The sequence below is a fragment of the Macrobrachium nipponense genome, chromosome 7, assembly GCF_015104395.2.
Source record: "Macrobrachium nipponense isolate FS-2020 chromosome 7, ASM1510439v2, whole genome shotgun sequence".
In the NCBI taxonomy this organism is placed as follows: domain Eukaryota; kingdom Metazoa; phylum Arthropoda; class Malacostraca; order Decapoda; family Palaemonidae; genus Macrobrachium; species Macrobrachium nipponense.
In genome coordinates this window covers 100,549,452-100,574,970 of record NC_061109.1, presented here as the reverse complement: position 1 = coordinate 100,574,970, position 25,519 = coordinate 100,549,452, and the positions used below count along the sequence as shown (strand labels likewise).

At 47.4% G+C, this 25,519-nt stretch overlaps 1 protein-coding gene across 1 annotated transcript in view; it reads left to right on the top strand.

The window, feature by feature from the left end:
* The window catches only part of LOC135217660 (tRNA-dihydrouridine(20) synthase [NAD(P)+]-like), a 127,637-nt gene that overhangs the window by 21,191 nt on the left and 80,927 nt on the right, over nucleotides 1-25,519 (top strand). Inside the window, exons 2-4 of the mRNA XM_064253627.1 lie at nucleotides 2,604-2,761; nucleotides 13,970-14,108; nucleotides 17,143-17,332. Of these exons, the coding sequence (XP_064109697.1) occupies nucleotides 2,604-2,761; nucleotides 13,970-14,108; nucleotides 17,143-17,332 (487 nt within the window). The remainder of the gene's footprint in view (nucleotides 1-2,603; nucleotides 2,762-13,969; nucleotides 14,109-17,142; nucleotides 17,333-25,519) is intronic.

Here is a 25,519-nt window from a genome sequence, read left to right as displayed (position 1 = left end):
GAAAAGGCACAGGAACACTGGAAAGATGCATATCCAATTGCTTTCTCTGAACTAGTCACCTACATCTGCGAGATGAAAAATGCCAGTGAGAGGCCACTGATTTTCAAGCTTGGTGATTTGACCAAGCTTTACAAGCAGAGGCTGGAACAGCTTGGTGTTGACCTGCCTGATGTTCATCCTACTCGACTCAAGGATCAGCTGCTTTTGCACATTACACAGCTGCAAGCTAATCACCAAGGACAAGAAGTTTTGTTGGCTGTTGAAACTGATGTAGGTTCAATCCTATCAGAAGCATCCTGTTATGGTGAAGTGTACCATCTAGCAAAAGCCTCTGGGATATTTTCATGACAAAGACTTAGAACAGGCTGTGCCACCATCACTGCTTCAGTTTGTATGCATCATCGAACATGGTGCAGACATCAAGTCCCAACTCCATCATGGAGTGTCAAAATCTGACTTAGCTACATCACAACTTCTACAGTACAACTGCTTTGCCAAATACAAGGAAGGAAGGATGTCCACAGGTATTCCAAGGACTGGGATCTACATTTTGCAGTCCTCATGGGCCTATATGTGTTTGCCAAGACGAGGAAGAGACAAATAATTGAAATGCTCCATGAGAATGGGCTCAGTATATCATATGACCAAGTCCTAGAAATCTCAGCACAGTTAGGAGAAGCAGTTGTTGCACAGTATGTGGAAGATGGAGTAATCTGTCCCCCAGTCTTGAGAAAAAATGACTCGGTTATTCTCGCGACTGTTCATCTCAAGCCAGAACAGACGGTGTGACTTGCAAGAATTCTTCAAGCACGAGAATCAGTCATACCCTACATCTCTCAGTGATAGCGGCAAGCTTCATACGTGTCAGAAGTCACAGCTGGTTGAAATTCTTGAAGCGCAAGTGAATGTCCCAGTGGGAGAACCAAAGAGAGATACAATCATCATTGATGGCTCAGCACTTATCAATGCCTCATCTCCAAGTATTTCAAAGACATTTAATGACTATGCCAAAGAAGACATCATCCCAAAGGTGGAATCCTATGGTGCTCGGTACAAGTGGGTGGACATAGTCTTTGATGTATACAAGAAATCAAGTCTGAAATCAGGGACAAGGTCAAAGCGGGGAAAAGGAATCAGAAGAAGAGTGACAGGAACAAGCAAGACACAAGGAAACTGGCAAAGCTTCCTTCGTGACCCCAGCAACAAGACTGAACTATTTCACTTCCCGCCCGAAAAGATGTGTGAAGCAGAAACGACAAGCACAATCATCGTCACAAAAGGAGAGGATGCCATTAGCAGCACAGTGAAGTCTCTGGATGCTGTGTCCCCATGTTGTCACGAAGAAGCTGACAGTCAAATATTTGTTCACACTAGGGATGCAACGACTGATGGGAGCAAGTCTATAATCATCAAGGCTAATGACACAGATGTGCTAGTCATAGTAATATCTGTACTGCCATCCTTCCAGAAACTAAATCTTCATGAAATGTGGATTGCCTTTGGCCAAGGAGCCCAGATGCAATGGATTCCAGTCCATGAGGTAGTTTCTGCAATTGGGCTTGAGAAAGCTAGAGGGATCCCCTACTTTCACGCATTCACTGGATGTGACATTGTGTCTGCCTTCCATGGGAAAGCGAAGAAATCTGCATGGCAGACTTGGAATGTATTTGATGATATTACTGAAACATTCATCAATCTCAGCCAGCATCCAGCATTGATTCGTGATCTTGACATGCAGAGGCTGGAAAGATTCGTTGTCCTCATGTATGACAGATCAAGCGCAGCCATTGGTGTGGACGAAGCAAGAATAGGTCTGTTTGCCTGCAAGCAGAGGCCATACAACTCAATTCCACCAACACAGGCAGCCCCCAGAGAACATATAAAGCGTGCAGCCTACCAGGCTGGGATCATCTGGGACTAGGCAACCTAGTGTAATCCACACATGAGCAGTCCAGCTGAATGGGGGTGGACACAGAAAGGAGAAGCATGGCAGACATTGGACAACACTACCACTGATTGCAGCAAGTTGTCAAAAATTGACAGTGCTCCTGTAAGAAGGTTTGCAAAGGAAGATGCAAGTGCTCTCAGGCAGAGCTTCCCTGCACATCACTCTGCAGCTGCATATGTGAACAGTAGCAGATCGAGAAACAGCAGCATTGGTATGCATAACCTTGAAAATGTACCAGCCAGGACAAAACTTATGTAAAGAAAGACAAACATCTTGGTGGTCATCTTGAGAAATATGTCTCAGAGTGCTTTTAAAACAGGAAAATATAGTTCAGCAGGCTTCAAAACATAGGAATCCACACTTAGATCATGCAAATTAGACCTACAAATATTTCTAAGCAAAACATCTACTTCAGGTGGTTATTTTTGCGGCCATCTTGAAAATGGCCACCATCTTGGATTTTCAGTTGGCCAATTGGGCAGATTTGATTAGTATACCTTGGAGGACACTTGTGTTAAATTTGATGCTTGTATCATCATTTGCACGATTTTTCTGTTATCTGCTCCACTATTTGTATATATGCAAAGGAAAAATTTAAATTAACTCTAAAATTTGTATTTTAGTCCTTCAAGAATTATTTTTTTTTCTTTTGCAGGGAAAGTAAGATGTACTCTAGGAAAATAATTGTAGCCCCAATGGTACGGGTGTGCACTTTACCATTTAGGCTTATGGCCATTGATTATGGAGCTGATTTGGTTTATACAGAGGAAACTATAGACTTCAAGATGCTGCGATCTGTAAAAAAAGATAATGGTAAGATGTATTATGTTGTGTGTGTTTCTTAAGTTTATTAAAGGATTGTAAAGGAGTGTTAGTAAAACAATCCAATCTGACTTATTTTTCAGGTTTTATGGAGGCTGAAAGCTTTGTGGAGAGTTATGTGCCTTTCTAGGCCTCTTGGAAAAGCTGAATATCTAATAAGTACCTGTATACCATGAAGGGTCTGCCAGTATCTGCCCTGACTGTGCATGGGATGACTTAGTGGCCATGGCGTTTGCTAGCTGTAAGACTGCTCCTACTTCCTTGGTAACCCCTCATGCTGTATTGTGTTCCCAGATACTTCCGTATATATAATCTCTGAGTGGTGTTCTCCTCCACATGCTGTTGTCAAAGGTGCGCTTAGCAAAATCAAGAACAGGACAAGGAAGTTGTTATTGTCATCATTTTTGTCTTTGTCTTTTTCCAAAGCTAGGAAGCAGAGTAAGAGGAAGGTTTCCTCATTCTTTCACAGGAAGTCTTGTAGAACTTCCAGCAGCTAGCCCTCTTCTTGCATAGAGGGCTGAGGGTCTCTTGCTAGCACAGGTATCGCTGCTCCCATTACCTACCATACAATAGCCCACTTACCCAGGCTATTGGTACTAGGTCTGGTCTCTCGTTGGCCATACCATGGTACGTACTTCTGCTCCAGTTGCCAAGTACACGGATGCAACTGCTACCTAGGATTCTTTGGACCCCTGGTGTACCAGTACCAGCCCCAGCCCAAGTTTCCCATCTACCAGGGTTGGCAAGAGTCCCTGGTCACTGGACCTGTTCCCAGCTGCCAGTGCAAGCCAGGAAGAAACGGTGAGCAGAGAGTATGCAGGTGCTCCCTCACCCCACTCCTGCTCTTCAAGAGAGTGGCCCAGGGGTCGTAGTGCGGTGACCCAGTGACCTGCCCAGTCACTCAGACAAGGCAAGGGGGCCCCACCTTGCTCAGTCTTCTTCCCTTGTAGATGCCTCAGCTTCTCAGTATAATGAAGCACACTCACGGAACAGCTCCTGCTCATGTTCAAGTGAGTGAGGCTGCTCTTCCTTGACCCAGGCGGATGTTGTCATTGCTGGCTGACAACTGTGCGCAGCCTTGCTTACCTGCCTGGACTTCAGTCTTCGGCAGGCCAGGCAAAGGTGTTAGCGGTCCCTTACTAGTTCCCTCCTCCTTAGAATTTTTTCCCCCAGATGGGAGCTGGACAGGTTTTGGGGCTTGTTCATTACCATCCTGGCCTGTTACAAGGAGGCATACGTTCCTGGTCAGGTCAAAGGACTGAATGGAAAGTACACCAAATGATTAAGAGATCACCAAGGTCTCTGGTGAGTGTTTCTCTCCTAAAGAGTTGTAGATGCCTATTGTTGAGGTTATTGGGATGATATGTAACTTCAGTAATCTCAAGAAAGTGACATTATCTTCTTTTTGCTCCATGCATCCCCGAGCAAGAGAATTCTCCTTGGTCCAGCCATTCATGCAAGGCTCTTCCTCTGCCTCTAGCCCTCAGAGGAAATATGTTCTCAGAGAAATCAGTGCTGTCTATTATATTGACCCGGACCTGGCCCATCTATGTTCCAGTCTGTCACTAGAACATCTCCATGCAGAGGGAGCCTACTTATTGCAGATGGAGGCCACAGAACTGAAATTGACTTCCAGAGCATCATTCCAGTCAGCCTTGTAGATCAATATTTTGGTCTATCATTGGCAGGAACAACCTGTACAGCTGTGGTACGTTGTTCTGGGTCACCTGTCATCATTGTAGAATTGGACCTTCAGGGCTGGCTTCACCTCCCCGCCCTTTAGTAGAGGATGATGGTTGATGGGTCTCCAACAAGAGTCCCACCTTTTTCTATCTTCCTCTGTCAGAGGAAGTGAGGCAGGAACTAACTTGGTAGTTAGATGACAGGACCCTCTCTTTAGGGGTGCCATTGGGCACTCCCCCTACCAAGGTGTTTTGTTTTACGGAAGCATCTGCTAGGGATAGATTGCACACCTGGAAGAATGTTGGTTGCAGGTGTGTGGGACCAGAATGACAGACACCTCCACATCAGTGCCCTGAAACTCAAGGTGGCTTTATTTTAGCCCAGCAAGAGCTTCAGGACTGAGTAGTGGAGCCGGAAACTCTGGTGTTGATGAGCAGCAACACTGTGGTAGTGGCATGCGTCAACAAGCAGAGCTGACTGGTTTCCTTCCAGCTGCACAGCTTGATGGTGCAGGTACACAAGTGGGCAGTAGCAGACTCAGTGTAGTTCGCAGCCAGGTACATTCCAGAATCACAGAAATGAGGTAATAGGCAATTTCAGTCACTAAAACCAGGTGATAGGGATGGAGACTCTTCGAGTTATGGCAAGACCTAGCCATGATCTCTCTGTAACTGGCACGACAGAAATTACAGGACTATGTATGCCTAATTTGTGTTGGTGGGTTCCAGTTGCCACAGGCAGCGGTTCCCTGCTGGCTCTGTATGAGGCATCACATTAACAGGTATCACCTGGCATTGGAGGTGGTGGCACTTCACTCCTGGAGACTATCTAGCATCTCCTGTAAGTTTGTTTTTCAGTGCATAACAAGATGTGTGGATACTTGCCAAATATTCTGTGGCTGTGTATCAGGGGAAATGAGGCTAAGCAGTACACTGTTGTCTCTGGTGTTCCATCCAGATACCCAGAAGTTTTTCCATTTTATGAATAGAACTTACCTGGTAGTTATATGTATATAGCTATAGTCTCTATCGGTTCGGCAGATTTTTCAAAACTCGCGGCAACCGCCTAGTGGTAGGTGTCCGGTTAGGTGGTTAACAACCCTTACAGGGTGGTACTTGGAACCATTCCCATTTTCTATTCCTCAGATCATCTCTGCCGGTTGGACTGTCAACATCGTTGTTAGTCCTCCGTCGGGTTTTTCGCTCGCTTCCCTGTGTCGCTGTTTTTCTACTGAATTGGTGACGTATTCTGTGGATGGCAATCGCTTTGGCTTTATTTTGGTTTATTCTTTGGATGATTCTTTGATTTGAGATGTCTCAGAAACAGTTTTCGAGTGTGTGAATGAGGAGTGTAAGGTGAGATTGCCGAAGGCTTCGGTCGATCCTCACACTCTTTGTTTGGGGTGTAGGGGTTTTGAATGTGCCTTGGATAAAAGATGTAAAGAATGCGAGGGTTTGGATGAGAAACAATGGTTGGATATGAAACGCTATGTGCGTAGATTGGAATTAGATAAAGTCAGGAGGGCTTCTAAATCTAAATCTAAGTCTAGGTCTGGAAGTGAAGCTAGTGTAGACCTTTCCATTCCCTTAACCCCTGTATTATTAGAACCTGCTCCTGAGGTAGTAGCTCCTTCTCCTGTAGCAGGACCTGTAGCTACTTTGGATGACCCTCAGTACGTCAAGATGGCGGCTGAGATGCAAATTCTTAAGGAGCAACTTGCAGCCTTAAAACAAGGTAAGAGTGAAGGTGAAATAAGTGATAGTGCTTGTGAAAGTGCAGTGGAGGTGGCGACTGATCGATCCTGTCATGCCCCTAGGTCTAGACCTCTACCAAGCTCCCAGGACCAAGGGAGAAGGTACGTTGATGACCGTAAGGGGGTGAGAGGAACTGATCCTCGGTCAGCCGTCGCCTCAAGCAGTCCTGTTGCTTTTTCCCAGGCTGTTTATGACCGCCACAGAAAAGGCGTGTCGGAAGTGGTAGCGTCTTCTCCGAGCCCCTCTCCTCGACGCAGATGGCAGTTTGAGGAATCGAGACCGCTCAAGAGGAGTTGGAAGCAACGTCCTGATCTGACGCGGTTTCGTTCGCCCCATTCTAGTAGATGGAGTAGCCCGGAACCGTTTCCTTCTGATGATGGCTTGGACGCATCACCTGCGAAAAGGACGAGAACTAGAGAGGATGATTCTCCGCAGGACGCATGGAGACATGAGAGATCTCCTCTTCCTTCAGGCTACGGGGAATTCTCTAGAGAACCTTCTCCTTCCTCCAGCTTACCTTGACGCCCGTCTCCTTCGGAACCGCAGGACCCAGCAACGGTAGCGAGATCGTTCATGGCGGTCATGCAAGAGCAGTTGACTTCGCTAGTAGAAGCTTTTAATCACCCTCCTCTCCAGTCGGGCAGACGTAAGGATGACAGGCTGCCATTGAAGAGATCAAGGGAGGAAGCACCGTTTCAAGAAGTTGAACAACTCCGTCCTCGTGATGTCAGGAGGTTACGATACTCTTCTCCTGCTAAACCTTCCCTCGATTCTCTACGCCATGTTAAATCTAGCTCTCGTCGCCTCTCCTCTCCTTCACCTAGACGACGAGATACGGACTTGGTAACTCGTCACGACGACACCTTCAGGTCTCCTCACCAGGAGAAAAGCAGCGCTCGTTCCCGACAGTCTGTCGCTCAACAGCACGTATTCAAAGTGGGTCGGCAGGACGCATGCAGCGCTCGCGAACAAGATGCATACAGCGCTCGCGAACAAGACGCATACAGCGCTTGCGGACAGGACGCATACAGCGCTCGCGGACAGGACGCATCCAGTACTCGTCTTCAGGACGCATCCAGCACTCGTCATCAGGACGCAACCAGCTCTCGGCGACAGGACGCATCCAGCTCTCGACGCCAGGGTGCAGCCAGCCCTCGACGCCAGGACCCATGCATCTCGCGACGAAAGGACTCTCACAGTGCGTTAGCAAAGAACGTATCCAACTCTCGAAGGAAGGACGTATCCAGCTCCCGATGTCGGGAAACATATAGCGCTCGAGGCAAAGATGCAGCAAGGGATCGGCCTCAGGATGTACCAGCCGTTCGGCGCCAAGACACTTTGGACTCTCGACGTCAGGACGCTTCCAGTTCACGACGCAAGGACGCATCTGACGTTCAGGAATTTTCGCCTGACACAGGTGTTCATCAGCAATGCTTTGATGAAGGTACACACGACAGTTCGGATCAACAAGGACCTTCTGACCTTGTTCCTTCTACCCATAAGGATAAGGAGATAGAAGGAAGTCTGGAATTAAATGAAATTTCAGAGGATGAGGATAAACCTTCTAACGCGGCTGCAGACTATAAAGTGCTTTCTCGCTCCCTCCTTGAGCTGTTTGGAGAGGAACTTAAACCAGCGGCTCCCCGTTCTCCTCAGTCGCAGTTCGTTAGAAGGAAGTCGCAAAAACAGTCAGCCTTCATCAAGATGAAGTTGTCTATTTCGGCGAAGAAGGCGATGGCAAGAATAGGAGACTGGTTGAAGGAACGGAGACAAGCAGTGAAAACCACCTTTTCCTTTCCTCCGGCTAAGCTGGCGTCTAAGGCGGGAATGTGGTACGAGACTGGAGAAGCTCTTGGCCTGGGAGTACCTGCCTCCTCCCAGGGGGACTTCTCCGGTATTGTAGATTCCTCAAGGAGACATGCCCTCAATTCAGCGAAAGTGATGTGGTCCATGACAGAGTTAGACCACTTCGTTAAAGGTATATTTCGATCATTTGAAGTATTCAGCTTCTTGGACTGGGCCCTGGGAGTGCTGGCCAGGAAAGCAGAACACATACAGGCCACAGAAATGGAGGAGTTAACTAGCATTATGGCCTGTATGGATAAGGCACTGAGGGATGGAGCGAACGAGATGGCTTCCCTGTTTACGGCGGGGATTTTGAAGAAAAGAGCGCTGTTATGCGCCACCAAAGGAGTTACGATCGCGCAGAAGGCGGAACTCCTTTATGCCCCTCTTTCAGAACATCTTTTTCCGCAAGCTCTGGTTAGGGATATTACTCTTTCTCTAACTCAGAAGGCCACTCAAGATCTTCTAACTCACTCCGTAAGAAAGGGTCTTCCGGGCAGTCAGGCATCAGCAAAGAAAGAAGAAAAGAAGGTTTTGCAGCCCTTTCGAGGTAGGGCTCTGACCAGGACGGATTTCAGAGGAAGAAGACAGGAGACAGGCGGACGAACAAGCAGGAGATCGTTTAGATCCCGGGCTAGGAAATGAGTTACAAGTCCTCCAGTCAGCAGTAGGAGCAAGACTGTCAAGTTTTTGGCAGACTTGGAAAAGGAGGGGGGCGGACACCTGGTCCCTCTCAGTCGTAAGGGAAGGTTACAAGATCCCTTTCTTGAAAAAGCCACCTCTTTCGAGAACACCAAGAGCCTTAGTGGCTCAATACTCGGACGCTACGAAACAAGAGGTTCTCCTAGATCTAGTAGACCAGATGCTAGGAAAGGGAGCCATAGAACCTGTACTGGAACTAGAATCACCAGGCTTTTACAATCGCCTGTTTCTAGTACCCAAGAACTCGGGGGGATGGAGACCCGTTCTAGATGTCAGCGCACTGAACGTCTTTGTAGAGAAGACAAAATTTACTATGGAAACGACGCAGTCTGTGCTGGCAGCAGTTCGTCCAGGGGACTGGATGGTGTCCCTGGATTTGCAAGACGCCTATTTTCATATCCCCATCCACCCGACTTCAAGGAAATTCTTAAGATTCGTGGTTCAGAACAGGTGTTTCCAGTTCAGAGCCTTTTGTTTCGGCCTCAGTACAGCCCCTCAAGTCTTCACCAGGGTAATGTCGAACGTAGCGGCTTGGCTTCATCAAGAAGGGATAAGGGTATCCTTATACCTAGACGACTGGCTGATAAGGTCACAATCAAAGAACAAGTGTCTGGAGGACTTAAGAAAGACGTTTCTGATGACCCAGGAACTGGGACTCATCATCAACAAGGAGAAGTCCCAGACCGAACCGAGTCAGACAATTCTCTATTTGGGGATAGTTCTGGACTCAGCTCGTTTTCGGGCTTTTCCCTCTCAAGAGAGGCAGAACAAATGCCTCGAGAAAGTGCAGCAATTCCTAGGGAGAGAGAAGTGCTTGGCAAAGGAGTGGATGAGTTTGCTGGGCACCCTCTCCTCGCTCGAGCAGTTTGTCTCCCTGGGAAGGTTGCACCTCAGACCTCTGCAACACTTCCTTTCAAGAGTATGGGACAGGAGAAATCAGGACTCCTTTTCTTTTCTCATTCCAGCAGACGTCAAAAGGCAGTTGAGTTGGTGGCTGGATCCCACAAAATTGAGGGAAGGAATATCCCTATACAAGAAGAACCCAGACCTAGTGTTGTTCTCAGACGCTTCGGAGTCAGGTTGGGGAGCAACACTGGGGAACAAGGAAGCATCGGGCTCTTGGGAAGGGCAACAGAAAGGATGGCACATCAACAAGAAAGAATTGATGGCCATCCTATTAGGTTTAAAAGCCTTCAAAGAGGTAGTCTCGGGGAAGGTAGTAGAGGTCAACTCAGACAACACCACAGCCCTGGCGTACATAAGAAAGCAAGGAGGAACTCATTCTCTGTCCCTATACGAAGCAGCAAGGGAACTCCTTCTATGGACGAAGGAGAATGGAATAAATCTGTTAACGAGATTTGTACAGGGACAGAAGAATGTGAGGGCAGACATGCTCAGCAGGAAAGGGCAAGTTCTTCCAACAGAGTGGACCCTCGATCTGCAAGTTTGCCAGGAACTGTGGAAGTTATGGGGGAGGCCATTGATAGATCTCTTCGCCTCCAGCAAGAACAAGAGAATCCCCAACTACTGCTCCCTGGTACCGGACAAGGAAGCAATAGCAGTGGACGCCTTCTTTATGGACTGGACAGGGATGGATACTTATGCGTTTCCCCCGTTCAAGATCATCAATCTGGTCATCAAGAAGTTCGCCCTTCTCGAAACAGGGAGAATGACCCTGATAGCACCTTTTTGGCCAGCAAGAGAATGGTTCACAGAGGTAGTGGAGATGCTAGTGGACTTTCCAAGAAGCCTTCCTCCAAGTCCAAAGCTTCTCAAACAGCCCCACTTCGAGAGGTATCATCAAAACCCCCTCGCTCTACAGCTGACTGCATTCAGACTATCGAGAAGCTTGTCAGAGCGAAAGGCTTTTCTGAGCAAGCGGCTAGAGCTATCGCAAGAGCGAGGAGGATATCTTCGCAGAGAGTATATCAATCGAAGTGGGAAATTTTTAGATCTTGGTGTAAACGACACAAAGTGTCCTCAACCACTACCTCTGTGAGTCAGATTGCTGATTTTCTTCTGTTCCTCAGACAGGAATCTAAGCTGGCCGTATCCACGATAAAAGGATACAAAAGTATGCTTTCAACAGTCTTTAAGTATAGAGGCATCGACCTATCACTAAATACGGATTTGAAGGATCTCTTGAAGTCGTTTGAAACGACTAAACACACAGTAAGACCCCCGGCTTGGAATTTGGATGTGGTTTTGAAGTTCTTATGCGGTAGGAAGTTCGAACCCATCTCGCAATCGACCCTTAGAGATTTAACTAAGAAGACTTTATTTCTGATGGCTCTCGCCACAGCAAAAAGGGTCAGCGAGATTCAGACGATGGAGAAGCACGTAGGCTTCACTCAAGACGGAGCTGTATGTTCCTTAAGGCTCGACTTCCTCGCTAAGAATGAGAACCCATCCAAACCCTGGCCGAGGACGTTTGAGGTTTCTAACCTCACAAACTTGGTGGGTCAAGAGGAGGAGAGACTCCTCTGCCCAGTTAGAGCTCTCAGAACATATTTGTCACGGACCAAGAGTTTAAGAGGACCTTCCAGTGCTTTATGGTGTTCCGTTAAAGATCCTCAAAGACCCCTCTCGAAGAATGCATTGTCATTCTTCTTGAGGGAAACAATTAGAGAAGCTCACCTCTTATGTGAGGAGGAGAACTTCGGTCTCTTAAAAGTGAAGGCCCATGAGGTGAGGGCTATTTCTACGTCTTTGGCATACCAGAAGAACATGTCAGTTAGACAAATAATGGACTCGACATTTTGGAGGAGCGACTCTGTATTCGCTTCTCATTATCTCAGAGAGGTAAGAGTAGACTACGAGAAGTGTTACTCTTTGGGTCCATACGTAGCTACGTCTTCGTTATTGGGCGAAGGAGTTACTACCTCCCCTCAACCTTAACTTTAGTTTGACATACCTTTATTGGGGTTTGTGTTTTTATGGTTGTCTGAGGAGTGGCCTGGTCGAGATGGCACCCTCGGTCTAGCTAGATAGATAAAATATCTAGTCTGCAAGGTTAGGTGGTTAGGTTGAGTAAGGTTGCAGTTAATTAAAAGGGGAATAGGTAGTGCAGAAGTCTAGTCACGTTGTTGGTCTCGCCCCGTTTGACAGACTATTGAGTGGTTTCAGCATAGCAGGTCTCATCCTGGCTGGCGCTCCTAAGGGAAAGCGACTCAAGAGGCAGGAACTTTTGAAGTCAGCTACCTTAGCAGGTAAGGAATCAAGGTTATAACCTACAACTTTTAGTTGTTTCCCCAACGATGTTGGCTGTCTTTCACCCACCTCCAAATGTGTGAATCAGCTATATATATATAACTGCCAGGTAAGTTCTATTCATAAAAATGAAGTATTTATGATAAAACAAAGTTTTATGAATACTTACCTGGCAGTTATATGTATATAGCTATAGTCTCTATCGGTTCGGCAGATTTTTCAAAACTCGCGGCAACCGCCGAGTGGTAGGTGTCCGGTTAGGTGGTTAACAACCCTTACAGGGTGGTACTTGGAACCATTCCCATTTTCTATTCCTCAGATCATCTCTTGCCCGACCTGTCTCCTGAGGGGAGGTGGGTGGGCCTTAAAATATACATATAACTGCCAGGTAAGTATTCATAAAACTTTGTTTTATCATAAATACTTCATTTTCTTCTACAACCCTCCCCCTTCTCTTACTTACAATTGTTGACTGCAAAGGCACAGCACTTTTTATGTGTTCCATCATTCTATCTTTGTTCTTAAAGATTGTGCTAATAGTTGACTGATTCACATACTGGCGTGCCACCATAGTTTCCATTGAGATAGCTTGCTGCTTTTTACCACTGCCACTATCTTCATTGGCCTTATGCTTGTCCTTAGCCATGGTAGAAAAAGGATGAGCTGAATATTTCACAATAAAATCAATAGGTTTTGTGCTGTACAGCATCAGTAGCAGCAACATCTGTAACTAAGCAGAGGTGCGCAGTACAAAATTTGAACTTGAGGGTGGGAAAGGGAGCACTCTGAACACAATTTTAATTTACGATCATGTTTGTTCGTATCTCTGCAAGTTCATAAGTTGAAAGTTAGTAAGCAGGGTAGCATATATATAATATTTATACATATATAATTTTATCATTGTTCTTAAAGATTGTGCCATCAGTTGAACAATTCACGTTATACGTGTTCTACCTCAACCATTTTTTCACCACTATCAATTTTTTTTATAGTAATTGTAACCTTAATTTCCATTGAGATAACTTGCTGCTTTTTACCAATGCCACTATCTTCATTGGCCTTATGCTTGTCATTAGCCATAGTAGAAAAAGGATGGCAAAGTATTTCACAATAAAATCATTCAAATATTTCGGAGCACAAAAGATGACGCCTGACTACTTGCATATCTTCAGTAGTCTGGGGCGGAGTAGTGGCATCGGGTACTATGCTGTATGGCACGGGTAGTGGCAAAATTTGTAACTAAGCAGAGGCATGCAGTACGAAATTGGAACTTGAGGGTGGCAAAGGGAGCACTCCAAATTCAATTTTAGTTTACGACCACGTTTTTTCATACCTCTGCAAGTTCGTAAGTTAAAGGTTTGTAAGCAAGGTAGTGTGTATTTGAAATAAATAATACTTATGTAGTTATGACACATAGTTGTAATGCAAGATAACTTATATTCAATCTGTTGTGTAATCAGGTTGGGAATAGTTATTATTTTTGGGATTGTTCAGAGGTGAGTTTACTGTATGTATATAATTGATTACTTGAAACTTTCAATTGCACATAATAGTATAGCATAGATCATAAATATGGTAGTTTACGGGTACAAAATCTCAGGTTGTTGCTGAATTTCACACTGATGATTATTATTATTAATAAAGGATTAGTTTATCCAGACCTCCGAGGCTAATAAAGGCTCTTCTTGGGCTGGTTATTCACACTGAAGAAAATGACCACTAAAGATATCATGAGTCGGTTGCTCCCTTGAGAAACTTTTTTGAGTTTCATAATATTTTGTGATGTCTCTGTATGGTTGATAGAAGCATCTTATCTTTACTTCCAGTGCTTTTCTCTCATATTCTTTGATTCATTACATGTATGCATTGGGAGATTCAAGTAATTTTATTTAACAGATGAAACAAGGGAGTCCCAACCATAGTTGGTATCATGTATTAAGTGTCTGTAAGTATTACAGGTATGTATTTAAGAAATTAATCCTATAAATTGCACTGTATCTTTCAGAGATTCTAGGGACTGTTGATTTTGTGGACAAATCTGATGGAACAGTCTTCTTCAGAACATGCACTAAAGAGCAAGGAAAAGTAATCTTTCAACTGGGTACATGTGATCCTCAGCGAGCTCTCAAAGTCGGTAAAATGGTGTAAGTTAATGGAGAAAATTGTTTTATAGCTGTAGTAGTACATGTATACATAAAAATTAGTCAATTGTGTTGTGCATACATAAGCTTTGTACCTTCTGATATGCGCAAATAAAAAGCCAGTCATTCTTACAAGAATACAAACCTTTGTCTTATATAGATATGCCTTTGGTGAACGCTGGTCTGTTCATTAAGCATGGCAACATGGGTTGTCTTTCGATTTCTGACAACCCCTGGTTAATGATTTAGGCTTTTGCTTTTACTTTGATTTGACTGTGATTCAGTTGAGGCTGGCTCACAGGAAGTATGATTTATGTAGGTGTTCAAGGTTTGTGGACACTTTTTCAACTTTGAACATAGCTCTTCATTGTTTTTGTTCACTTTGTAGGGGCCAGAATTGTATATTCATTGGCTGAGTTCGTTCCAGTGACCTTTATGACAATAAGTTAAAAGTAGATTAAATCCATGGTTTAATTAAGGTCTTCAAACTTAAAGAATGCCACACTGAAGTAATTTTATCTCATCTTTGAATTGATCACACTTAATCTCTTATGTAAATGAATTAATAGAAATTCGAGTTCAAGGTACAGTCAAACCTCGGTTTTTGTACGCCTCACTTTTCATACGCTTCAGTTTTCGTAGACTTTTTTCTAAAAAATTATGTCTTGGTTATCGTACATTTACTCGGTTTTTGTACACTCGGAAACGCTTCATTCGGGGCTCAGCACGTGACCAGGCCCCGTATTGAGCACCAAAACAAAGCATTCCCTTCTCTCTTCTTTCGAGCCCCATTCTACTATTGTGTTCGTTGTTTTTGTGCTTTTTTATTTGAGAGCAATGCTAAATAAGCCATCATGGGGCCAAAGAAAGTTCCAAGTGCTAGACCTTGTATAAAAAAAGGAGAGAAACACTATAGATATTTAAGAAAGAACTCGTAGCAAAGTGTTGGAGGAAGTTGCATGCTGATCTCAGTGAGAAAATGCCTACAACAAGCGCTGCTGATAGTGAATTTAAGGATTTGCAGAGGCTGTTTTGAAAAATTCAGAAAACGAATGGGCATACATAATGTGCCTACTTCAAGGATTAAGGACATGTTTGCAAATTGGAATGATATAAAATATTTTGTGGAGAGTTATCATCCCAATAAAGAAGTTGTAATCCATGTCTCCAATATGTTTAATGACAATGTCATGTTTAACTTTAGGCAAATTAAAGAAATGCTAGAAACAAATGTCTCTTGGATAGTTTTGTTGTGCAACAGGGGTCCAGTAACTCTCAAGCTTGTCCTAGTGCCAGTAAAAAACGAAGTGGAGAAGTAACCTCAGATAGTGCCAGTGAAAAAGGAAGAGAAGTAACCTCAGATAAGTTCTTGATACCTGAAGTCCTTCTGGAGGGTGATTCCCCTTCCAAACAATAACTTCTCCTCCTCCCTCTACCCTCCTCTCCATCTTCCATACGCTGACAAGTGTTTTCCATAAGGGTAAAGTGATATTAAATGCTCATTTATTAATTTTTTTAGTCATTAACTCATTGCCATTTCTCATTGTTTTCTGTATGTAAAACTGTTTATTCCCTATAAAATGTATTTTTCATTAATATATTTGGGGGTTGGAACACTTTAATTGTATTTGCATTATTTCTTATGGGAATTATTGATTCTGTTTTTGTACGTTTCAGTTTTTGTGGGAGGTTCTGGAACGGATTATGTAGGAAAACTGAGGTTCCACTGTAATATTCTTTTCCAGAGGTCTTCTACCAAGAGGTCTCCATGCTTGCTTCAGCTTAGACTTTCTTCTTCCAGTTCCTTTCTGAGAGAAGATTCTGATATGTGTGAGCATGTTGATGGAGAGGGGGCAATGGTGGTATGGGGACACATCCAGGTCTCAGTATGTTGAATCTAGTATTGGAAATTAACTGTGTGGTACATTTCCTTGTAGAAAATTTTACTGTATGTATACTTACTCACAGTCATTAACAATTTCATGTTGGCAATTTTCAGGGCATGAACGGTGAATATTCTCATCCCTATGTATAGTGAACATGGCCCTCTGCTATGTCTGTTCTTAGAATTCTTTATGAATGTCTCTACAATGACCATGAAATGTAATTAATTGCTGCTTGTTGACTTTACATTATGACTTGTTGACTTTACATTATGACTCCTGATTCATTCTGCAGCCTCAACTTACTTTGCCTATCTCAATACCAAGAGCATCAGTTTGATCTCTGTTTCAATCGGCGATTTCTAGTGGACAAACCATCAATTACTTTAAATGAATAGGGTCCAAACCTCACTGCTTGATTGCAGCTGTAGCATGGACAACATGAGACATGAAGCTCCTCTATCTTCCTGGAACCCTGGAATCCATAGGGTTCCATATGTGGTCTAGTTGTCCATCCATCAAAGAGGTTTCCAGCTGGTGCAAGATGATTATCCTATTGTTAAGACCTCAGGTTTGTTAGCTATGAAAAATACAGATTGATTAAAAATTTGTTATTTTGATTGAGGAGTAAATCAGGAATTAAGTGTACTGGCTTCTTGAAAGCCACAAATTTGGGCTGACACAATTGGGTTTGGATTGAAAAAATATGCACTTATAAAACTTCTATGCCACATGAACTCTAAATTTTAAACTCAAGTATCCTTCCTTGACATCAGTTGTGCCATTCCAGATTGCAGTTATATGAAGTAATTAGAACAATATCAGTGTGCTAGCCCATTCCCTGTTTGTTAAATGTCATCTGTTGACAACTACACCTGCTGCTACTTCATTAACTCTAATTTGTAATTCACTATTAACAGCCTATTTTGCAACTGCGTTACCAAAGAACATGATGAAAGGGATGATGTATATTGGTTTAAATACTATTGAGTTTTGAAAATTTGATATTTTCAGGAAATTGTTCTTACTTTTGTGATATCTATATTTTGGTAATATTGAAATGTTAATAAGACATCTCAAAGCTTCTTGGCTCTTGTCCTCCTTTGATGAGTCATTGTCATGAAATTGATAAATTTTTTTGGCTTTTTCTTAAGGGAACCATATGTAGCAGGGTTAGATGTGAACATGGGATGTCCCAAGGAATTTAGCATTAAAGGAGGTATGGGAGCAGCACTTCTAACTCAACCAGAAAAAGTAAGTTGCAAGTTTTTGTTCCCCTTTAATTTATGTATACTGAATTTATACTGTTGTCATCAGCAAAACACCAAGAGATTTACAAACCTTGCTTGATAGGATGTATCATATACCTACAGAGAAAACCAAGTAGTATATGTATAATGAGAACAAGGGATGCTCAAATGGATAAAACAACATCAGATAGAAGTTGAATGTTTCAGATACCTTGATATCGAGTACTGATTCTCTTGAGTGAAACACTATAAAAAAGGGAAATCATTCAATGGTAGGGAGAATAAGATTTGAAATTAAATAGACCAAGATTGCATTACAGTATTAGGATTGTACATAAGTTTAGTACTCTCTGTATTACTGTACAGGCATTAATCATGGTATGATAATGAAATTTCTAAAAGATTTTATCAGTTTGAAAATATAGCTTCAAGAAGAACATTGTTTATTCCTTGCCTTTTGAAGAGTAATTGTGTTTGTTCCGATACGTAATACAAACCATCGGTCCTTTAACAAATAGGAAGTAGCTAGCGGCAGCTGGAACGGTCGTAAGCTTCGAACAAGGGAGAACGGTAGTTAAACTGCTTGTCCGATCGTCGCGCGCCGCGCGACTGGGAGGTAAACAAATCACTTTTGCTTTCGGCCGTTGTGTGGGAAGGACGTGTTCGCCATCGCTCTGCCCGCTTGTCGTTTGCTTCATCTTTGAGTATTTGTTTTCTCTTTCTGTATATCAGGAGTGATTGTAAGTACTTTTTTCTCTATTCAATTGATGTGCAATGAGTGAATTAGAGGAGATTGAGATTTCACCGCAAACCGCCCCTCCAGTCGCGCCGTAAGTGTGTCCCGGGCTGGAGGGACGTAAATGTGGGGGTTCATGGTCTTTTGTTGAGGTGGACCCCCACGAGGTTTGTTCTCGTTGTCGAGGGCGAGAGTGCTCTCGCAACGAGCCATGTATGGTTTGTATGAATTGGTCCGAGGCGCAGGGGTGGGTGCTGTACGAGGGCAGGAATAGGACTTAGGCCGGCCAAGAAGTCATCGAAAGTCAGTGACTCCCTTGGTGACGGACACTTCGTCCTCTTTCCTGCCTCCCGGCCAGCCCCCACGGTTTGCGCCTTCCCCTGCGGGGGGGGTAGCGGAGTCCTTTTCCTCTCTCGATCCGTCGAGTGTGGAGGAGGGCGCCCGCTACCCGGACGTACAGTTGTATTCGGGGTCTTCTGTCCGCTCTGGGGGGGGTATTTCGCCCCCCAGGCGCGGGGAAGCCCCTCCTATTAACCCGACTATTGCTTCCGCAGGTGTGCCAGCAGCGAAGGACGACTTGAGACAGGTGTGGGAGTCGCTGGGACTGCAGGGAGTGCCCAGCATCCAGGGGTTGCTACAGCGGTTGGCGGGGTCGGCCGTGGTCTCTCATGGTGCGGTGACCACCACGACGACCACATTAACTACCCCTGCGTATGAGATGCCACCACATCTTGTATATACGCCTCATATAATGTCGGTGACACCCACGGTGGCAGTACAAAAACCAATTGCCGCCGTTCCAAAGAGGACGATGCCACCACCACCTGGATTTTTTCCTTTGCCGACCCCGGACTTCCGCTGCCCCAAGAGTACCCCCCTGGACCTGCCGCCAGTGCCACGGATGACGGTGACTGTCGACAGGACGCCTGGCTCTCCGTAGTACCTGCCGTGCCTGCCGTACCTGTGGCCGCTCCAGCGACTCTTTCCGTTTCAGTACACATTACCTTTCAGATGTTCCTGCTGTTCCTGCTGTTCCCGGACCTGTTCCTGCCGTTCCCGCTGCTGGTGTTGCTGTACAGTCTCAGGTCCTTCCGGACAGGTGCAGTCGGGCCCTGTTGCTTCGGCAACTGCCCCGGCTCCCTCCTGGATGGAAGACCTGACGTCTGTCCTGCGGAGCCTGGCGAAGAAGAAGAGGAAGAGGAAGAAGGTGTCGTCATCGTCTTCATCGTCTTCTTCGTCGTCTGCTGCTCTCCCTCCCTTCGACTTCTAAGGCCAAACAGCCGAAGAAGAAGGTTGCCTCCTCCCCCCCACCCCCCTAAGAAGACTCCTTCGGGATCGTCTAAGGGCCCGGCTCGCTCAGGTCGAGCTGGGGAGCTCTCTGCTGGTCCTCCTGTTCCTTCGGGTGCGGGGCCCGTCGCTTCTTCTGCAAAGAAGAAGTCGACGGGGACCAGAGGTGCATCAGCCTCGGCTGGTGCGTCCTCACCTGGTGCTAGTGGTTCTGCCGCTAAACCAGGTTTCCGTCTCAGCTGCTTCTCGTTCGCGAGAAGCACCGAGTGGACGCTCTTCTAAAGAGGACCGTCCAGCCAAAGTTTCGACGACCGAGCTCGCTCGCCGTCAAGACAGCGGCACGGAGCAGAGACTGGCGAGAGTCGTGCACACGACTCTCGCCAGGCCAGTGGACGCTCTCGCAGCGACCAACCGGCTGCTCGGGCTGACGTGACGGTCACTGACCGGCCACGGGTTGAGGCGAGGAAGGAGTCCCCACGGCCGCCGGTACCAGCCACGGCTGGTACCAGCGGTTTGACGCGCCGAGAGGACGCTGGCCGGCTTCTCGACGCGAAAGGGAGCCTAGCAGGTCACCCGTCCGCCGCTCCCGATGGGACCGGGCGGAGCGGAGCGGTGACCAGCGGCAGCTCGCCTGACGCTAGAGAGCGGTCTCGACGTTCTCAGCCGAGCCAATCGCCCCAGGCGAGCGGCGACGCTAGGCCTACTGCTAGACCGTCACCGCGGGTTTGGACGATCGGCAGCAGCCCTCTACGCACGTGGTCCTGCCAGCGAGCGTGGGGGGAGCGTCAGGTCTGCCTCTCCTATACCTTCAACCTCCTCGGGCTATACCGGGAGGAGCGAGGTACCAAGGTAGCGATCACGAGAGGTGCGCCGTCGTGACCCGGCTATGACGCCGTACGGCTCAGGCACGGTCTTAGGACCGACCAGGACGTACGCGCAAGTAGTTGGAGGCGACCGTCAGGGGTCTGTCGCTGTTCCTCCTTCTGAAGGAGGAGTATCGAGGGATATGCTCTTGTTGGAGGGACTGGACGGTCCTACTCCACAAGACGCTGTGACGCCCGAGATACAGAGGAACTTCGCGGAAGTCATTAAGCTGATGCGTCTGCATAATGGCCTCGCGGAAGGATCGCCGCTACCACCATCGGAGCCCACGTCCCGGCTCGAGTCATTTTGGGGTCCCAAGAGGGAGCCCAAAAATGATGATGGGGTTTGCCACGATCAGAGCTGGCGGACTCAGTCCTGGATCAGGTGGAGAATCTCGTCTCAGGACGGGAGGTACTCGCTAAAATCCGGACGGTCCTCTAAGCTGCTTCTCCTCCTCTACAGCGGCAGAGGCGTTTCTACGTGCCATCAGAAGAACCGATACTGCCGAAACAGGTTAACCCGGAGTTAGCGAGGCTGACTCCAGGTGTGTCCCTGCAGCAGCTCCTGTCGGAGAACCTATGGTTCTCGCAGCAGGAGGCACTTGCCCTGGAATCTACCGCTATGGCAGCATTCCAGGCAGTTTCCTGGTTGGATTTGTGGTCCCTCACAATATCCAAGGTAGCGGCCTCTCCGGGAGTTCTGCTCTCGAAGACGACGCTTCTTTTAGGAGACTGTGCCAGTCTGGAGGAAGAGCAATCTCTTACCTCGCCCATCAGACTGCTAACCTGTGGGCCAACTTGGTTCTTCGGCGTAGGGACGCAGTCCTTACCCGAGTGACCAAGGGGGCTGGGCGTGAGGCGGCACTCGGGCTAAGAAATGGACCTCTTAGGAGTTCCCCACCCAGCTCTCTTTCCTGGAGAGATGGTGGACGCTGCGGTGGAACGGCGGCGCACTGACGAGAGTGACCGCTTAGTTCACCAGGCAGTCTCGAAGGTTTCTGGGCAACCTCGAGTAACTGCGGCCAAACCAAAGAGCTTGGCTAGCGCTTTCCACGGCGGCGAAGACGGTTGCACCGTCCAAACCCCGTGTGAAGACTCCAGTTGTTTCGACTTCTGCGAGAGGAGGCCGCAACCAGCCCTCCCCCAGCCCTACCCTCCTTTCCCCGAGGAGGTGTTGGGAAGAAATCGAAACGAGGATGGGAAACGCTAGGGACGGCGTTCCCCCTCACCTGCTGCCGGAAGTGGGGGGGTGCCTGGCGAGCCATTGGGCGACTTGGCAGCGCTACGGCGCCGAGAACTGGATAGTAGACGTCCTTCGGGAGGGATATCTACTACCCCTTCGAGTCTCGGCCCCCCCTCATCTCCAAACCGGTCCATCTACAGACCTATGTCCGGGGATCAGCAAAGGACAACGCTCTTCGACAGGAGATCAAGACCATGCTGGCGAAACGAGCTGTAGAAATCGTGGAGGACCAGTCACCAGGCTTCTACAGCCGCCTCTTCCTAGTGGAGAAGGCATCGGGGGGCTGGCGCCCGGTGATAGACCTCTCTCCCCTGAACCGCTTCGTTCGCACGACGCGTTCACGATGGAGTCGGCACGCTCAGTGCTCGACTCGATCAGGGGGAACGATTTCATGCTTTCGGTGGACCTGAAGGACGCGTATTTTTCAAATACCCATCCATCAGTCCTCCAGAAAGTACCTCCGCTTCATCTTCGACGGGGACGGTGTACCAATTCAGGGCACTTTGTTTCGGTCTCTCAACCGCCCCACAGGTGTTCACGCGAGTGTTCACTCTGGTGTCGGCTTGGGCCCATCGGAACGGGATACGTCTTCTGAGGTATCTCGACGATTGGCTGTCCTGGCGAGCTCCCGCTCGCAGTTGCTACAGGACAGAGATCGACTCCTCAAGTTTTGTCGCGATCTGGGGATCGTGATAACTACGAGAAGTCCGATCTCGAACCCAAGCAGAAGATGAAGTACCTGGGTATGCTGATAGATACGGTAGCAGGGCAAGTCTTTCCCGCAGACTTGCGTATCAGCAAATTCAGGGAGGCAGCCCGCCGGTTCCTGTCGCGGCAGGAACAGGCAGCACAGCAATGGCAAGTCGTGATCGGCCATCTGTCGTCACTCGAGAAGTTAGTCCCTCACGGGCGTCTTCACCTGCGGTCTCTCCAGTGGAGGCTAAGGGAGAGTTGTCTCAGGCCAAGGATCCTCCTTACTTTCCGTGGCTATCACGGACAAGGTGAGGCAGGACCTAGCCTGGTGGCTCGACGACAAGAAACCTCTTAAGAGGAGTGCCCATACGCACTCCCCCCCCGGAGATGCTTCTGTTCTCAGACGCATCGACCGAGGGATGGGGCGCACACCTGGAGGAGTTGCTGACTGCAGGTGTGTGGGACCATCACGAGAAGCACCTTCACATCAATGTCCTGGAACTCAAGGCGGCGTTCAACGCTCTCCAAGAGTTTCGGGACCGCTTGGTGGGACACTCAGTGGTGTTGATGTGCGACAACACCACAGTAGTGGCATATGTCAACAAGCAGGGGGGGCTAGTGTCTCTTCCGCTCCATCAGTTGACGGTGCAGGTGCACGAGTGGGCCACGGCTCACTCGATAGAGCCGTCAGCACGCTTACATTCCAGGCAAGAGGAATGTAGTAGCGGACAAGCTCAGCCGTCGGGATCAGGTGATAGGGACCGAATGGTCTCTACACCAAGATGTGGCGGAAAGGCTCTTCAACCTGTGGGGGCGACCGGTCGTAGACCTGTTCGCCACCCGGCACAACAGGAAGATCCAGGTGTTCTTCTCGGCCGTGCCGGACCCATGGGCAGCTGCAGAGGACGCTCTCCAACACCCCTGGGACAACCTCTTCGCTTACGCCTTTCCTCCCTTCTGTCTGATTCGGAAAGTGATCAGTCGAGCGCTGGTCACTCCCAATCTCAGAATGATCCTGGTGGCTCCCAAACGGCCTCAAGCCGTTTGGTATCCGGACCTGTTGGCTCTTCTTGCAGACGCACCGAGAGAGCTACCCACTGGCACAACCTTCTAGCCCAGCCACACGTAGAACGGTACCACCGCGCAGTCCAGTCCCTTCAACTTCAACGGCTGGCTGTTATCCACCATCTCTTGCGAACGAGAGGCTTTTCTCGTAGCGCAGCAACAGAGATGGCTGGACACGTCAGACAGTCCTCTGCAGCTGTGTACCAGGGAAGTGGGCCGTCTTCTGTGGTTGGTGTCGTAGACAGGGTTTTGTCTCCTCTCAGAGCCACTCTTCAGCAGGTAGCGGATTTCCTCGTGTTTCTTCTTTCGCCGAGAGAAGCTCCTCTCAGTACCCACAGTTAAGGGATATAGAGCCTCTGGCTCTCGTCCTAAAAACTGAGGGGACTGGACATCACGAATTCGTTCGAGATATCCTTGCTAATGAGAGCTTCGAAGGTCTTGCCCACCAGGGAACTCAGGCCCCCTGCGTGGGACGTGACTCTCGTCCTTAGGAGTCTGACTCGAGCACCGTTCGAGCCACTCCGAGAGTCGTCAGACAGGGATCTGACCCTCAAGACCCTCTTCTTGCTGGCCCTGGCATCGGCGAAGAGAGTAGGGGAACTACATGGCCTTTCTTATGATGTTAAACATACCAGAGGCTGGGGATCTGTGACGCTCGATTTCGTCCCGAACTTCGTAGCTAAGACTCAGAATCCGTCGATCCCTGACGACAGGTTCGAGTCTTTCACGATCCCCTCCCTGCTGGACTTTACAGATAACGATGCGGATGAGATGCTGCTTTGTCTGTGAGGGCGCTACGGCCTCATCTGAAGAGAACTCGACAGCTCAGGCCTGAGTGTCGACGCCTCTTCGTTAGCACTGGGGTCACCAAGAAAGAAGTCTCCAAGAACACGCTTTCTTTCTGGCTACGTGAGGTGATCAGGAGAGCGTACGAAGCTGATGGTAGCGACGACATCCGTAGCTCCGTCCGAGAGCCCACGAAGTCAGAGGTATTGGACCCTCCTTAGCGTTCCGTAAGAACTTCTCCGTGGCGCAGGTCCTGAAGGCAGGTGTCTGGGCCAACCAGACCACCTTCACGTCCTTCTACCTTCGGGATATTGCCCACAAGTCCTTGGATACTTTTTCCTTGGGACCTGTGGTGGCTGCTCAACACGTTGTGTAAGCTTACCCAGCACCCGAGCAGGCAGAACAGCATCGATTCCTGGTATGACTGGGAGAATGAATGCGTGAATGAGAGAGTGACTGGCTTCTCTTCACCATCTTTTTCTACCTCTACCTGTGGGCAGAGGGATACGGTCGTTACCTTGCTGGATAGGAGTCCGATGCAGGTAAGCTATTCAACAGAGCTCCATCCTATCTCTTTAACTAGAGATAGGAGTAAATATCCACCACTTTCTCCAACAAGGGGGAGAAAGTGGAGGCCAACATGAGACAAACCCATTACTTTACATTTGCTCATGTAAGGGAAAAGTTCTTACAATGCTGGTACGAAGAGATACGCTTGCCTCTCTCTTAGTACTCGGCCCGAGGTCTGACCATTGATCCTGCGGTGCACACCCCGATCAATCGGACAGAGGCTTGGATCCCTCCCTCGCTCTTACGACCAGGGAGGCATTCCAGGGATGGACGAACACCAGTCTGTTCATCAAAAGACTCAGATTCCACCACCAAGAAGTGAGTCTTCCTATTGTTAAAGGACCGATGGTTTGTATTACGTATCGGAACAAATGACAATTTGTCGAAAATTGCATTTTTCCTAACTATACAAACCTGAGGTCCTTTAACATAAAGTCCCTCCTCATGCCACCCCTCACTCTGCGTATTTTGCATGGGCCAAAAGCAAAAGTGATTTGTTTACCTCCCAGTCGCGCGGCGCGCGACGATCGGACAAGCAGTTAACTACCGTTCTCCCCTTGTTCGAAGCTTACGACCGTTCCAGCTGCCGCTAGCTACTTCCTATTGTTAAGGACCTCAGGTTTGTATAGTTAGGAAAAATGCAATTTTCGACAAATTGTCATTTTTCTTAGTTGTCAGAATAGTATCTTATACCTTCATGGAATCATCTAAATGAAACCATTGCAATAATTCTCTGTATAACGAGAGGGCATGATAGAATTTAAAATGATCTAATAAAGGAAATTACGGAAGTTACATACATTTGTGAAATAATCTCAGGGAGGGAGATGGCTTGGGCATGTCCTTTGCTTAACCCCCTGAGAGAATAGGTTGGGATAGTGGATAAGAACTGTGAGAAAGAAGAGCAGAGATTTGTTGAGTACAAAGCAAAGACATGAATTGCTGATTTTCACAGGCTATTTGTTTCACATGGTGTAGGAGGCAGTGATGTCAATAATATAAGCCCAGTGGTTTACATGTGAAGGGCCTGTTACTCCA